This window comes from Gracilinanus agilis, chromosome 6 (assembly GCF_016433145.1).
Source record: "Gracilinanus agilis isolate LMUSP501 chromosome 6, AgileGrace, whole genome shotgun sequence".
In the NCBI taxonomy this organism is placed as follows: domain Eukaryota; kingdom Metazoa; phylum Chordata; class Mammalia; order Didelphimorphia; family Didelphidae; genus Gracilinanus; species Gracilinanus agilis.
In genome coordinates, this window is record NC_058135.1 from 35,981,641 (window position 1) to 35,997,363 (window position 15,723).

The window sequence follows — 15,723 nt, forward strand, 5'->3', positions numbered from 1 at the left end:
TTTTAAAAGCTATTATTTGCTGGGGCTTACAAAAACAGACTAGAGGCAAATTTGGCCTTGGGCCCAAAGTTTGCTGGCTGTTGGTTTTAGGTTTAGAGGGTGTAGTAACTTACCCAAAGTCACAGAGTCAATAAGTGTAAAAGGCGGGCTTTGAACGCTGGTCACCCTGCCTTAAAGTCCAGCCCTATATCCACAGCATCATACTTGCCCGTCTTGAATGAACCATTCACGGTGGAAATGGAAAAAAAATTATGGGGATTTATGATTTTACGATGTTACAAAATAAAAACTCTTGGGAAGTAAATCCCCTTAAAAGCCACAGGGATACCAAGTATTTTTCTTTAGGTGGTTGTTAGATTCATTATTGAGTCTGATAAATAGAAATTAATGTAGCAAATATTGTATGCTCCATAGAGCCCCAGTGTTGCCATTTCATAAACAAGGCAGGTTCATTGATTTCTTTGGGTGATAACCCCAGGCTGCATCATGGGCTGATAAAGGAGAAAGAATGGAGAAGATAAGTAAAGTTGTTTCTACAAAGATGCATTTTTTTGCAAGCTCTTTCCTTTATGGGAGTTTAACTGCAGCAGCAGATTCATAAAACCTGTGAACTGATAACTACCTCCAAGAGACAAGTACTTTGCCTCTTTTTAAGCAGAGAATTTGTCCCTTATCTATAAGTTCTGTGCTTTTAGATGGAAGGTGGGGAGGGATTTGTGAATTAACAGAGCACTTAATAGGAAATCCATCTTTGGCAGTTGGGCAAAATGTTTGGGATATACTAAAGTGGTTTATGGCCCAGTTATTCAATCTTAAAACTATCTCCCATTGCCTCGCCCTTACTACTTTTCCACCTTGGCACCAATGCACAGTATTGATTCTAGGATGGAAGGTAAGGTTTTAAAAAATAAAAGAGGAGTTCTAGTTCAGAAAATTTCCTAGTAGACCTTTGGTAGAATTAGCTAAGAGAGAAAGACACCAGAGAATTGCAGACTTATTATCGAAGACATGAACATTTAAGAAATGGTCATCCTCACCCTTTGGTTGTCCCATGCCTTCCATTTCAGGAGACTCCAGCAGTATGATATCTGCCATTTGCTACACCATTCCTAAATCAGCCAGGGGAAGCAGTCTCTATGCTCTAGAATCAGGATCTGATTTTAAATCAAGGGGAATGTCACCTGAAAATCGTGTGCTATTTGGACCCGGCGTCACCACGTCCACCTGCGATGTCATGCTGATCGATGACAGCGAATATGAGGAAGAAGAGGAGTTTGAGATTGCCCTGGCAGGTGCTTCTGACAACGCTCGCATTGGGAGTGTGGCTTCAGCCAAGGTGCTCATTGGCGGCCCCAATGACGCCTCCACAGTGTCCCTGGGCAGCACCACGTATACTGTCAGTGAAGACGCAGGTAAATGATGCTACCTCCCTCCATCTCCTTTTGCCTCCTTTTCTAGAGAGTTAAAAGTATTCATGAGAGCATGTGGCCTTGTTTTAGCAACCCCCTTCTCTGGTATGATAAGAGGCCTTAGTAAAAATGCACATTTATTGAGGTATCCAAAGGCAGTAGAACACTTGTTCTAATCACAGACTAGTAGCATTAGTTATATGGTTTCTGATTTTGATTTCTGTCAATAATATTACTTGCCCTGGTATGTATAGTTTTAGAATCAAGTCAATCATTCATTTTATGGTAGCTGATGTTGGTAAAGAAGATCCTAATTGTCCCTTAAATTTTCATCATAAATTGGAGGTCTATTTCAAGGAAATAAGCACTGATGGACTCAATTGGAAAAATTCTAGTGAAAAAGAGGCTTTGAGATGATGGGCCAACCAGCCCATCCAACAGCCAACTCCTATTGAGGCTTTATAGTACAATCACAATGACATTCCTGATAGGAGTTTTAGGTTCCTTCTAGTAGTTCACTTCTCCTTTGTCAAAATTTAGGATTTGGAGTCTGAAGAACTTGTTCTTTATTCCAGGTCTTCACCTACTCTCCTCCATGACCTTGTGATAGAATTTGGACTTTTGTAACTCGTTTTCATCATCTATTATAAAACAGGCTAACGTGCATCTAGTGGTTTTTGGTTTGCAAAATGATTTACATTATCCTCATATTCACTTTATCCTCATAACAACCCCAAAGGGAAGCATTCCTGCTATCTCCATTTTGCAGATGAAAAACTGAGGCTGAGAGAGATTAAGTGATTGGTACAGTTTCATACTGCTAGTATGGATCTAAGTAAGAAGAATTCAAACCTAGGTCTTCCTGACACCAAGTCCATTGCTCTCTCCATTATACAATACTACCTATCCCTATGAAATAAAGAAATTGGACCTTCTGAGGTCCTTTTTGGCTTTGAAGATTGTGATTTACACTTTTCTAGCACTTGTTACATATTTAACATCTGCTTTCAGGCAACTTACTACCTTGCTTCTCAGGGCTGAGAGAATTTGGTAGGAGCCATTTGGATAACATGGGGGAATCTGAATAACCTTTTAGGAACATTTACTTATGTGCATTCAGCCTTAAACCCCATGCAGAGTGCCTTGGCTGCATTCCCAGTAATTGACTTTTTTCTTACTCCTCCCATAGGCCCTTCTGTCTAAGTTTCTTCCCCCTTTAATTCTTTCTCCCCACTTCCTTCTCAGTAAGTGGGTTTCAGATGCAGCGGGACTGAGCTAAGTACTCAAGCTTTTATTCTTTCCCTGTGAAATCCTCTCCTGACACCAGCTTCATCTTGAAATTCGATGATTTCTTTGCTTTCATGGGCCTTGCTCTAGCTTTGAGATCTTCCTGACTCTAGTTCCATGAGGCTATTCTTGGGTATAAGTTTTTTTGGTACTCCTTTCTTTAAAAGGAGGGGTACTTCTGGGACCGTGTTGGTAAATGTTTAACAACTGCCTTGCCAGGAAAAAGTTTAATACTCATTATTATTATTATTAACATTTTCTCCATCACTTTCCTGAATCTAGGCAGTAAAACTGAGCTACCTAGCTGTCCCTTGTTTATGGAAAATTTAATAATAGATCCTGAACAGCCAGTTTGAACTGGCTCCAATACCACCCTGGTTACCTCCCTATGCCACCTGTGAACAAGTTTCTGGTAGGCTACTTCATAATGCAATGTCCATTGAGTTAGAAAAAAACATTGAGGCTCGCTCAAAGGTCAATACCAAAAATCTCTGTTGCTTTCATCATAGGCACAGTGGAGATCCCTGTCATCCGGCATGGTACTGATCTTTCTACTTTTACGTCAGTGTGGTGTGCAACTCGTCCTTCTGACCCACCCTCTGCTACTCCAGGAGTTGACTATATTCCTAGTTCTAAAAAGGTGGAATTTCGGCCTGGGGACACGGAACAGGTGAGGAACATGAGCATCAGGTCAGATGATTGGGGAAATCCAATGAAGTAGGCACTTAAAATAATATTAATTAATTAATGTTAATTGATTGGTTAACTTCACTCTTTGCCCTCTCATTTGGCATAAGGATACTCTGCAATCCTTGCAGTCTGTTCTTTCTTCAGAAACAAAATCTTCCTAGAGTAAGACTCCACAACAGTCCAGTAATGTGTTTCAGTGTCTCAGAAGCAGTACTCCCCTCTTAGGGATAGCCACTGGCATATTTACATCTGGAGTCTTGAAAACAGAAGAGTATATTCATGAAAAACTACCTTTTCAAAGTTGAAGATAAAGAGCACCTACAGATGAACTCTTATCACCTAGACTTTGGTCTCCCCAACACAAGTGCATTCCAGGGCTTCGGTAATCCTTGTTTTTATTTCCTTCCAGCACTGCACACTGGTCATCTTGGACGATACTCAGTATCCTGCGATAGAGGGATTGGAAACATTTGTGGTTTTCTTGAGCTCAGCACAAGGGGCAGAGATGACCAAACCTTTCCAAGCCATCATCGCCATCAATGACACATTTCAGGATGGTAAGATAAAAAGGCTGAATCTGACAGCATGTCCGTACTTCCTTCCATGTCTTTCAGAGAGTGAATAAGATGGAAAAACAGTTTGACTTTATGGCAAAAACACTTAAAAAAAACCCTTTGTAAGTATGTTTAAAAATCCATGACCATGGTGGCAGCTGTGTGGCCCAGTAGATTGAGAGCCAGGCCTAGAGACGGGAGGTCCTAGGTTCAAATCTGGCCTCAGACACTTCCCAGCTGTGTGACCCTGGACAAGTCACTGAACTGGTTACCTAGCCCTTACTGCTCTTCTGCCTTGGAACCAATACACATTATTGATTCCAAGATGGAAGGTAAGGGTTTAAAAAAAAATCCATGACCACAATATTTTTGTGGAGTTACAGCTGTGGCAAAAGGCCTTGCTTTCCTAGGACTGAAGAGTAGAAGTGGAGGGAGATGAGAACTGGATTGTTCTTTTCATTTCACAGAGGAATTACACAATATAATATAAATTTGTTAATTGATTGGTTAATTTCTACCTTTGCCCTCTAATTTGGCCACAATGATACTCTGCATTAAGGGAAAATTCATCTTCCTCTCTTCTTCCTCTTCTTTCTTTCCTTTGGTTTTCATTGCTTGGGCATATTAGTAGTTTATTAGTAATACCTTTTATACCTGTTTTACGTGTATGTGTGTCTGTGTGTGAGTGTGTGTAGGAGGAGGAGTTAGGTGGCTCAGTGGATAGAGCCTTGGACCTGGAATCAGGAAGTCCTAAGTTCAAAGCCAGCCTCAGACAATAGCTGTGTGACTATAGTCAACTCACTTAGTCCTATTTGGTTTAGTTTCCTCATTTGTCAAATGAACTGGAGAAGAAAATCAAGTATCTTTGCCAAGAAAACCGCAAATGGAGTCATGAAGTCATTGGACTTGACTGAAATGACTGAACAACAATAAAAATAGTCACTGATCTCACTGAGGTGACACACACACGTATTCTCCTGTTATTTAATGTATATAGGACATGGTCTTATTGCTTATTGCTCTTCCATTAAGTATTGATACTGGCATTTCAGAGAACCATCGTTTTGGAAGAGCCCGAATTGTAAACTACTCCAAGCTAGGAGCCATGTCTTGATTTCTCCTGGGATCCATCCTCAGCATCTAGCGTTCATGGTACTTTGTACATGGTACATGCTGCATGTTTTTATTGAGATATTGAACTGAATTTGGTTTGTGTCCCAAGCTTCAGGAAAAATTGTACCGACTTCTTAACAAAAATGAATTTCTAAGTTTTTGGAGGCCTTCAGAGAAGGATATTTTACAGCTTCTTTCAATGGATCCTTGTATTCTATGATAATAATCGCTGCTCAGTTCTTTCTTTTAGCTAACCTAAATCTAAACCTTAAATCTAAATCTAAAATCTCAATCAAAAATGATCTCTTACAGCCCATTTTCTATCCAGTTCTTACTAGAGGTAGATATCCCCTGGTCGTCATCATCATCATCTTTCTTATAGATGAGAACACATAAGCATACAATACATACAACACACATGTGCAAGCCCACACTGCATGTCCATGTATACCACATGTATACACATTAGTGCATATGTGACACATGCACTGCAGGCAATATTTGCAAGCATGAAAACATGTATATGCATATCTAGTAATGTATGCACACATACTCTATGTGTGTGTGTGTTTGCATGTATGTTGCTTATGCATATATTTAAGTCTACACCCATGATTTCACTGGCATTAGGCACTCTTAGTGAGGACATTCCCTTTGCCAATGCCCACCTTGGCACCTCTTCTGCAAACCATAATCTTAGAGAGTTGGCAGGGCATTGGGAGCTCAAGTGACTTAGCCAGACTCACGCAGCCAGTATATGCTAGAGGTAGGATTTGAACCCAGAGCCCTTTTCACTCCAAGTCTGACTCTTTAGCTGCTCTACCATACAGCCCCCTTCATCCTGAATAAGAGTTCTGATATATGTAAAAGATCACTGGAGTTACCTCCAGATGAAAGAACCTTATTTCCTTTCCATCTTCCCCCAAAGCTCTTATTTCAAACACTTAAGTCATATTCATGGCTCTCCTTGGACTTTCTCCAACTCTCTTTATATGTAGAGTCCAGAACTGGAAAGAACAACAACATAATGAGGGCGATAATGACAGCTAACATTTATATAGCATTTTAAAGTTTACAAAACACTTTACAAATATCTCATGCAATCTTTACAATGACCCTGGGAGGGAGATGCTATTATTGATCTTATTTTACAGGGGAGAAAACTGAGGCTGAGAGAGATTAAAATGACTTGTCCAAGGTGTCACACAACTAGTAAGTGTCTAAGGCAGGATTTGACCTCACATCCCCTGGACTTAAAGTCTAAGACTCTATCCACTATGGCATCTAGTTGCCTATAGTACCCTTGTTTTGATATGACTGATATTTAGTGATATAATAATCTCATAGTTCAGACATATGATCATATTCCTATTTATGCAACCATATGGACTGCCCACTACTTTTTCCCAAAGCCTGAAGAAACTTGAAAGTGTCCTTTCAAATCTCACTTCAGATCTCACCTTACAAAATCTTACACATTTCAGTATTACCACGAGCATCTGAGTTGACGTTGACTCAGAATGTTATTAAGAAGATCAATACTTCATTGATTGAATGAGCCCCTACTATGTACAAGACGCAAGTCCTGCCATCTGTTTGGTTCATTTATTAAACAGCATCAACATTATCCCTTTCCTTTGCCCTTGTCTCTGACTTAATACTAGCCAGCACAGCCCCACCACCACCAAGATCCCAGGTAAATCGTTGTGAACAAGCCTCTCTCTAGGAGAGCTTGGGCTGATTTCCCCCAGGAACTGTAGCCATTTTTTTCCATTTCTTCCAACGTAGAAGTGGGTGTCATTACCACAAACCTTTCCTATTCTGTGCTATTTCTGCATGTCATAACCTTAATTTGTTGACCTTTGGGCACTACTAATAATAGCCAAAGTCATTACTTTTCTTTAGATAACAGTATTCTTTGAAGAAGAGTCTTCTTGGATGTTTTTAAGAGTAAATTTTTACCTGCTAGCTTAGATACTGAATATATACTTTTTATTAATATCAAAAGTCATGGGCACCAGACGTGTTTGGGGTAAATAAAAAAGCATTCCCAATGCTTATAAGTACCACAAGACTACATGGTGCTTGGAAGTTTCTTGTCACCCCACGTTTCTAGGTTTGCAGGAAGAGCACATTAATGTTTGGCTTGGCAATCCCTACAATGCCTTACCCAGTCCCTTCATTGCAACCTCCATCAAAATGCTCTCTAACTTTGAGATTGGCCAGTAGTCAACAGCGTGTCAATTGGTCATCAGTATTGATGGGTAGTTGGTTACATATGATGGGGAGATGGCAATGCAGAAAGAAGCTGGACTTAGAGTCAGAATCTTAGTTCAAATCCCAGCCCTGGTTCTCATCCTAGCCTTAGGTAAGTAACATCCATTCTCCAGTCCCCAACTTGCTCATTTGTAAAATGAAAAATCTTCTATTTAATGCCATCTTGAGCCTCTCCAGCTCCAAATCTATGATATTGGAATCCATAGAACTTTGTAGGAGGGATTATTAGGGAGAAAAGAAAGAAAAGATACAGTTCCAAATGCCAAGGAGCTGATATGAGAATATGGTCATGGAAATACTGAGAATCTATGAACAAAAGTTTTTGTAGGCAACTAGGCAGCAGGGTGGTGGGAGCACTTTATCTAGTCAGGAAGAACTGAGTTCAAACATTGCTCTGGAATCATGTAACCATGTTAAAATGAATATTAATAAATGTTTTAAAAAAGACAGAATCTTACAATGCATTTGCATTAAAGTTTTCTTAAAATGAAAAAAACAAAACAAAAAAAAAACATTGCTCTGGATACTTCTCTGCTATGGTCTTCGACAAGTCATTTAACCTTTTGTCAGCTTCAGTTTCTTTATCTGTAAAATGAGGATAGTCACCTCCTGTAATTTTTATGAGGATAAATTGAATTAATGTTTGTAAAGCATTTTGCAAATAAATATGAACTGTTGGTATTTCTAAGAGATATACATCATTTTTCCTTAAAATTACATATAAATGTGTATGCTAGAATGCAAGCCATCCAGTGACGGGGCCTCATTTCCTCTAAAAGCCCCATGTTCTTAAGGAACTACATGCGCTTCTTGGCCCATTTTATTCCAGAGTAAAATGTTCCTCTTTGTAAGAACAGAAACTGTGCCTTGAGGGCCAGATGTGTTGTGTCCCATGTTGCTTCTGCAGGTTTTCAATGCTGCCGTCCCACTGTGCAACTGATGAGTTCTTTCTTCATTCAGTGGTTCTGTAGCTTGGTACTGTGGCCACAGAGAAATTCCTGGGATGCTAATGAGGATGTTGTTCTTCCTTCCTCCTTCCAGTGCCCAGCATGCAGTTTGGGAAGGATTTGTACCTCGTGAAGGAAAAAGATGGCATCCTACACATTCCCATCATTCGAAGTGGGGACCTGAGCTATGAGTCCTCAGTGAGGTGTTATAGCCAAAGCCAGACAGCCCAAGTCATGGAGGACTTTGAGGAGAGAAGGAATTCCGATGATTCACGTATCACCTTTCTGAAAGGGGAGAAGGTGAGTGAACTACAGAGAGCACATAAGGTACAACTCCTCTCAGCCTTGGTAGGCTTACTTTGGAAAAGGCTGGGAACTTTGGCAAATTCTCAACATTTCAGGAACTTATTAACTCATAATATGAGGCAGCTGATTGGCACAGTGGATAGAGCACTGGAATTTGACTTCAGGAGATCAGAGTTCAAATCCAGAATATCAACAGTGCTAGAGAAAAGTCAAGAAGAATGAGAATTCTGGGCAAGTCACTTACACCCCATTGCCTAGCTCTTAATACTCTTCTGTCTTGGAACTAATATACAGTATTGATTCTAAGATGGAAGGTAAGGGTTTTTAAAAGGAACAAGAATGAAGCTTGAGAAAAGTCCATTCTACTAACTGGCAATTAAGAGACCATTGGTAACTTTGGAGAGGCAGTTTCAGTTGAGTAATGAGGTCATAAACCAGATTGCAGAGGATTTAGAAAAATGTGAGAGGAAAGGCTTCGATTGTAGCCAGCTTTTTCAAGTTTAACTGACTAGAGATGTGGGATAATAGCTGAATGGAGATGGCAGAATCTATTGAGAGTTTTTAAAGATAGGAATGACTTAGACTTGTTTCTACCCAGCAGAAAAGATACCTTTTTACCCAGCAGATAAGGAGATGTTTTGGGTAGTAGGAATGATAGTTGAGGAAATCTTCTGAAAAAAGATGGGAAGGGACGGGATCAAGGGATTGCTGAGGCCTTGGTCTTCATCAAAGATCGATATGAAGGATGAGATAGTAAGAAGTGCTATCAGAGAAGAATGGCCTCAATATTTTGCCTTGTCTAAGGCAAGATCCTCAGCTGAGAAAGGGGAAGTGAAGGTACCATTAGAGGCACAAAAAAAGAGAAAAGAATGTCTTTTGGAAAAGTAGATGTGATGAGTGAGAATTAATTAGGGGGGAAATCAGAAGATTGTCTTCTTATAGTGGCAACCAGTTGATATTAAATAGCATAATTTGTAGAGGATGGTTTATGATTTTTTCCAGCTCCATTCAGGAGCATATATGAGTAGGAACAATGGAAACGGATAGAGTATTCCGGGGCTGAGGTTTGGCAAGGTGTGATTGATGAAAGAATAGGAGAACAAGGATTTGAGCACAGAGAATTTGTCAAATGATGGTGGTAGAGGGAGAATTTAAGAGTGATAATGGGGGGCACTTCAAGTACTCCAATATGACCAGTGAGTTGGAGAGTATCAGAGAAGATGCAATTAGACAGGAAATGATGGCCAGAGATGGTGTCATGCTGAAGGGTTCTATCAGAAACTCAGACAAAACTATACTACCAACCCACATAATAATATTGATGTTGTGTGTTCCAATCTATGCCTATTTTTACTAGGCAACAACAATATGACTTGGGAAGTGTTAGGGCTAAATTTCTCCATTACCATCTGAAGTCATTTTTAAAATCAAAAGAAATCTTCTCTCTTAATTGTAGCAATCTTCAGCTGACATCAAATAAAAGCCAATATTTAGTATTCTAATAATGAAGATGTTATGGCCTATGTAGAGAAATCTACCCATCTACATGCCTCCACCATTGTTCAAGTCAACCCAGCCCAAAGGTAGAGAGGCCATTTTGGACCATTCCGAACCACTGAGAACTGCTGAATTAGGTTTTATGGGTTTTATTAGGTTTTACTCTTTCTTTGGTATTGCCTCCCTCATTTGAATATGAGCTCCCTGATAGCAGGGGCCATTTTACTTTTCTGTTAGTATGCCAAGTGCTAAGCACAGTGCTTTACAAATAGATAGTAAGCACTTAGACTCATTCATTCTTTACCTTTTAAAGTCTTCAGGATTAAATGTCTCATAACCATCTGTCTTCTAAAAGGCATCTTGAGGCAGCTTAAGTGTTGGTTCTAGAGTTAGGAAGTCCTGAGTCCAAATCCAATCTTAGATACTTATTTGCTAGCTGTGTGAACCTGGGCAAGTCACTTTACTATATAGTTTACCTCCATTTCCTCAGCTGTAGAATGGGTTTAATAATAGTACTTATCTCTCAGTAGGTGTTTAATACTTGTTTTCTTCTTTCTTTATTCTTTATTTATGAATTAGAGCTAAAAATGAAAAAATAATCTTCACATCTAACATATATATGTGTTAGAATATATATATATATATATATATATATATATTTTTTTTTTTTTTCTTGTTTGCACCTCACAGCAACCCTGGGAAGAAGGTATTATTGCCTGTTTTATAGATGAGGAAACTGTGAGGCAGAAAGCCATGAAATGACTTGTTCAGGGTCACACAGTTACTAAATATCTAAAGCCAGATTAGATTTCAAATCTTCCTGACTCTAGGCCTGGCACTCTGTCTACTCTGCTACTTAACCACCCATATTGTCAGTGGTTAGGATCAGATGCATGATTTTGGGGCAGGTCGCTCAACCTCTATGACCCTTAGTTTTCTCATGTAGAAAATAAGTTGGATTATGGAGAGAAATTTGGACTCTAAAACTATGCATAATATTTGATCTATCAATACCAATACTAGATCTATATCCAAAAGAGATTAAAAAATTGGGGAAAAGACTTATTTGTACAAAATATTTATTGCAACCCTTTTTGTGTTAGCAAAGAATTTGGAAATTGAGAGAATGTCCATCAGTTAGGTAATGGATGAACAAGTTTGGGTGTATGATAGTGATAGAATGTTATTTTGCTAAGCAGGATGATTTCAGAAAACTCTAGAAACATGAACTGATGCCAAGTGAAGGTAGCTGAACCAGAAGAATGTTGTACACAATGACAGCAATATTTCTTGATGAATAGCTATGAATGCCCTGTTCTCAGCAATGCAGTGATCCAAGACAATCCCAGAGATTCAAGATGAAAAAGGACTGATGAAATTTGAATGCAGACTGAAACATACTATAATTCATTTCAGTTCTTTCTTCTTCTCCTCCTTCTTCCTTCTTCTTTCTCCTCCTCCTCATTTGATTAGAAATCAAATTTATATGATTGTGCATGTGAAATCTATTTATTAGATTCCCTACTGTCTTGGGGTAGGAGAGGTAAGGAGAAGGGTCAGGAGAAGGGAGAGAACCTGGAACTCAGCATTTTTTAAAATGAACATTAAAAAATATTACATGTAATAAGAAAAAAAATTTTTTTAAAGAAAAGAAAATGAGGAATTGGAATGAGAAGGCCCTCAAGTCCCTTCTTACTCTAATGCCTCTCAGAATTTGAGCAGGAAAGATGCCAGCATTGAATTTGCAAATATTAAATATTCCAAAGAGTATTTATATATTTTCTTCTATAACTGGATACAGTTTGCTCTCATTGATGTGTTTCAGGTATCTACATAATAGAATTATCTTCCAAAGGCCACCAAGTAATCATTGGCTCTCTTTTCATATCTGAATCCATGTGATTGATGTAGGTGAAGAACTGCACCATCTATATCAATGATGACTCCATTTTCGAACCAGAGGAACAGTTCAGGATCTACCTTGGCCATCCTCTTGGAAACCACTGGAGTGGAGCAAGAATTGGGAAGAGCAACATGGCCACCATCACCATATCCAATGATGAAGATGGTAAGATGAAAAGGTGCTTTAGTAATTGCTAGATTGTGTGGGAATGTAATGCTTTATATAATTTACACATTCATATTATTTTATATAATTAAGAATTATTAGTACTTTGGAATCAGAAGGTGATTTCAAAAATACATAATAACGATACATTTATATAACTTTCTTGAGGTATGTTCTAGGTTACTACAAAGAACTCTTAAGAACTTTGTAGTTATTACCTAGTTAGTCTTTACCATATTTCTGACAACCTCTGAGTGCCATTATAGCATATTTAAGTCCTGAAAAGCTTGGCCACAGAGAATGAGATGAGCATATTCCAGTCACATGGAAATTTAGTCATTTTGCTGAAAATAGAATTCATCTATCTAAGGTGAGTTCTTTGCTTCAAAAGACTATACCAGATGGCTCAATGGAGAGAAAAGCTGGCCTGGAGACAGGAGGTCCTGGGTCCAAATCTTGCCTGAGATATTTTCTGAGCTGTGTGACCCTGGGCAAGTCACTTAACCCCAAATGCGTAGGCCCACCACTCTTCTGCCTTGGAACCAATTCTTGGTATCAATTCTAAGATAGAAGGGAAGGGTTAAAAAAAAGAAGAAGAAAGAAATATTTATTTATTTTTCTTAAATTTTTCCCTTCTGTCTTAGAACTCAATACTGTGTATTAGTTCCAAGCCAGAAAAAGTGGAAATAGCTAGGCAATGTGAGTTAAATGTGACTTCTTTCTCTCCTCCCTCATTGTTCTCTGATGGCATTCTTTCAGACTTGAGCCATAAGATCTAGCCATTGGTAATAAGGAGAGGTTTTTATTTCACCCTTGGTCTTATGTAATTTTAAGCTTTTTAATTTAAATTTAACCTTTAGTTTTTTTCATTCATTAAACAAACATTAAATGCTTCCTATATACTGTGCACTTTGTGAGTGCTAGGACAGATAAAAAGATACAATCCAACATGATCCCAGTTTTCAAAAAGCTAATAAGCTGCTAAGACATAGATACGCATTCAAAGCAAAATAAATAAGTGAATAAGGAGCCATAAAGTTCTGTGAGATAAAATGAGAGAGAATGAATTTTTCATCTATGGGAAAGATTCTTAATCTTTTGTTTTATGTCAAAGACCCCTGTGGTAGCACGATAAAGCCTGGGGACCCCTTCTCAGAATATTATTTTTAAATATAAAAAATACATAGAAAACAATTATGTTTAATTACAATTATGAAAAGTTTTTTAAAGAAAGAGGGCCACATCTGAACTGGGCCTTGAAGTATTGGTAGCTAACAGTGGGCTGAGATAAGGGCAGAACAGTGGCATTCTAAAAGTAAGGAACGGCATGAACAGAATTTTTGAGGTGGGAAAAAAAAATTTAACCTTTACTTTTCATCTTAGAATTTATACTTTATATTAGTTCTCAGGCAGAAGAGCAGTAAAGGTGAAGCAATGGGGATCAAGTGACTTGTCCAGGGTCATACAGCTAGGAAATGTCTGAGGCCAGATTTGTAAGGTAGGAAATCTTAAGAAGTATTTGGGAGGTGGTGATTGATCCATTTTTTTTTTTCTAGAATATGTAAAGATGAGTAGTGGTATGAAGCAGAATTAGAAAGGTAGGTCAGATTCAAGTTGTTGGAGGACCTCAAATCCCATCTTTTTTTTTTTTAACCCTTACCTTCTGTCTTAGAATCAACATTTTATATTGGTTTTAAGGCAGAAGAGGTTTAAGAGCTAGGCAATTGGGTTGAGTGACTTGCTCAGGGTCACACAGCTAGGAAGTGTCTGAAGTCAGATTTGGACCTGGACCTCCCAATGTAATGCAGGATTTATGCAAGATCTCTTGCATTTGCAAAACCACCCTAGGCAATCCTGGTAGTTAGGAGAATGAGATTTTGGCCCAGCAAGTGCCAGTCCCAAGACCTGACAGTTTGAGCTGGGACTATAAAAACCCCTGCAGAACCAACCTGGGGGTTCTGATTTCCTTGACCTCACCCAGACACCCAGCTACCCCTGGACTTCCCTTGGGGACCCTGGGTTAAGGGAGGAGAATCATGGGTAGGAAATTAGGTTAGGTCAGCCTAGGAACAGGGACACCCCTAAACTAATTCATCAACTTCATCTGTACAGCTGGTGGACCACTTAACATCAGGGCAGTGGAAATTATCTCTGGCTGAGGGGCTGGTTCCCTCAGCCTGATCTTACCTTCCAGGTCCATTGCCAACACTGGCCAGTCACCCTTAGCAACAGCTTCTCCAGACCCTAACCCTCTTACCTCAGTTTTCCCTCCTGTGTTTAAATAAACCCTTAGCCTGATACTGAGAGCTTCTATAGTTATTTATAACATCATCCAGGGCTAAGGGGCTGAGGAGAGGGAGGATAGCAACCACCTGACTCCAGAGGGAGCATTGGCCAGGCATCCATTTTATTCTGGAAGTGGGTGAACTTCACTTCCTGTTGAGTTCTGCTTTCACTCCAGCAGGGAAGGACCCCTCACTCTCCACCTTAAAGGAGCCTACAGTCAGCAGGGAGACTGACTGGGCATCACAGCTCAGGCATACACATCCCTGGCTGTCTCAAATCATCAATTACAGTAGTTGTAGGCTCCCTGGCCCAGGGGACTCAATGGTACCACCAGCTCCCTGTTATCAGCCACTTTATCCCCCTTATTACACCATCTCTAGTCCTGGCTCTCAAACCATCGAACCACCCAGCTGCCCCCCAGGTTGAGATATTTTGGGGACAATTCTCAATCTTTTTGGCCACATCTCTTTGCCCAAATCTTATTTTGTTTTCCTTTTTCTTTCAAAAAAAGGAGTGATCTTTGGACTGGGAAAGATAGAACAAAATGGACTATTAGGGGATCAGTGCCTAAGATAATTAGGGAGATAGTAGGAGAACACCAGACTGACCAGAATGAGTTGAAGTCACTCAACCTAAATGAACTACATCTTAGGATTTTGAAGGAACTGGTAACTGTGAGCCCTGGTGAGTGATTTTAGAAAGAGTATGGGAAAAAGGAAAGGTATCACAAGGTTGGGGAAAGGCAAATGTCCCAGTTTCCAAGAAATAAAAATAATTGCAGTCTGAAAATAAATCATTAACTTGATTTCAACTCTTGACCCAAATCAAATATACATATACATATACATATATATATATATATATATATGATTAAAGGGATCATTAATACATATCTAGAAAAAGACAGGATAATAACAAAGAACAAACATGCCTTAATCAAGAACAGGTCAGATTAACCATATTTCCTTCTTTAAAAATGAAATTACAGGTTCAAACCCAACCTCAGCCACTTCCCAGCTGTGTGACCCTGGGCAAGTCACTTGACCCCCATTGCCCACCTTTACCACTCTTCCACCTATGAGACAATACACCGAAGTACAAGGGTTAAAAAAAATGAAATTACATTTCATTTTTAAGCCCTTACCTTCTCTCTTAGAATTAATACTGTGTATTGGTTCCAAGGCAGTGGAGGTTAAGTGACTTGCCCAGAGTCACATAGCAAGGAAGTGTCTAAGGCCAGATTTGAACCCAGGACTGTCTATCCACTGAGCCACCTAGCTGCTCCTTTT

General features: G+C 39.3%; 1 protein-coding gene across 1 annotated transcript in view; it reads left to right on the forward strand.

Moving 5' to 3' along the window:
* The window catches only part of FRAS1 (Fraser extracellular matrix complex subunit 1), a 545,529-nt gene that overhangs the window by 491,066 nt on the left and 38,740 nt on the right, over positions 1-15,723 (forward strand). The window contains exons 56-60 of the mRNA XM_044681606.1: positions 1,068-1,412; positions 3,206-3,366; positions 3,796-3,943; positions 8,372-8,577; positions 11,992-12,148. Of these exons, the coding sequence (XP_044537541.1) occupies positions 1,068-1,412; positions 3,206-3,366; positions 3,796-3,943; positions 8,372-8,577; positions 11,992-12,148 (1,017 nt within the window). The remainder of the gene's footprint in view (positions 1-1,067; positions 1,413-3,205; positions 3,367-3,795; positions 3,944-8,371; positions 8,578-11,991; positions 12,149-15,723) is intronic.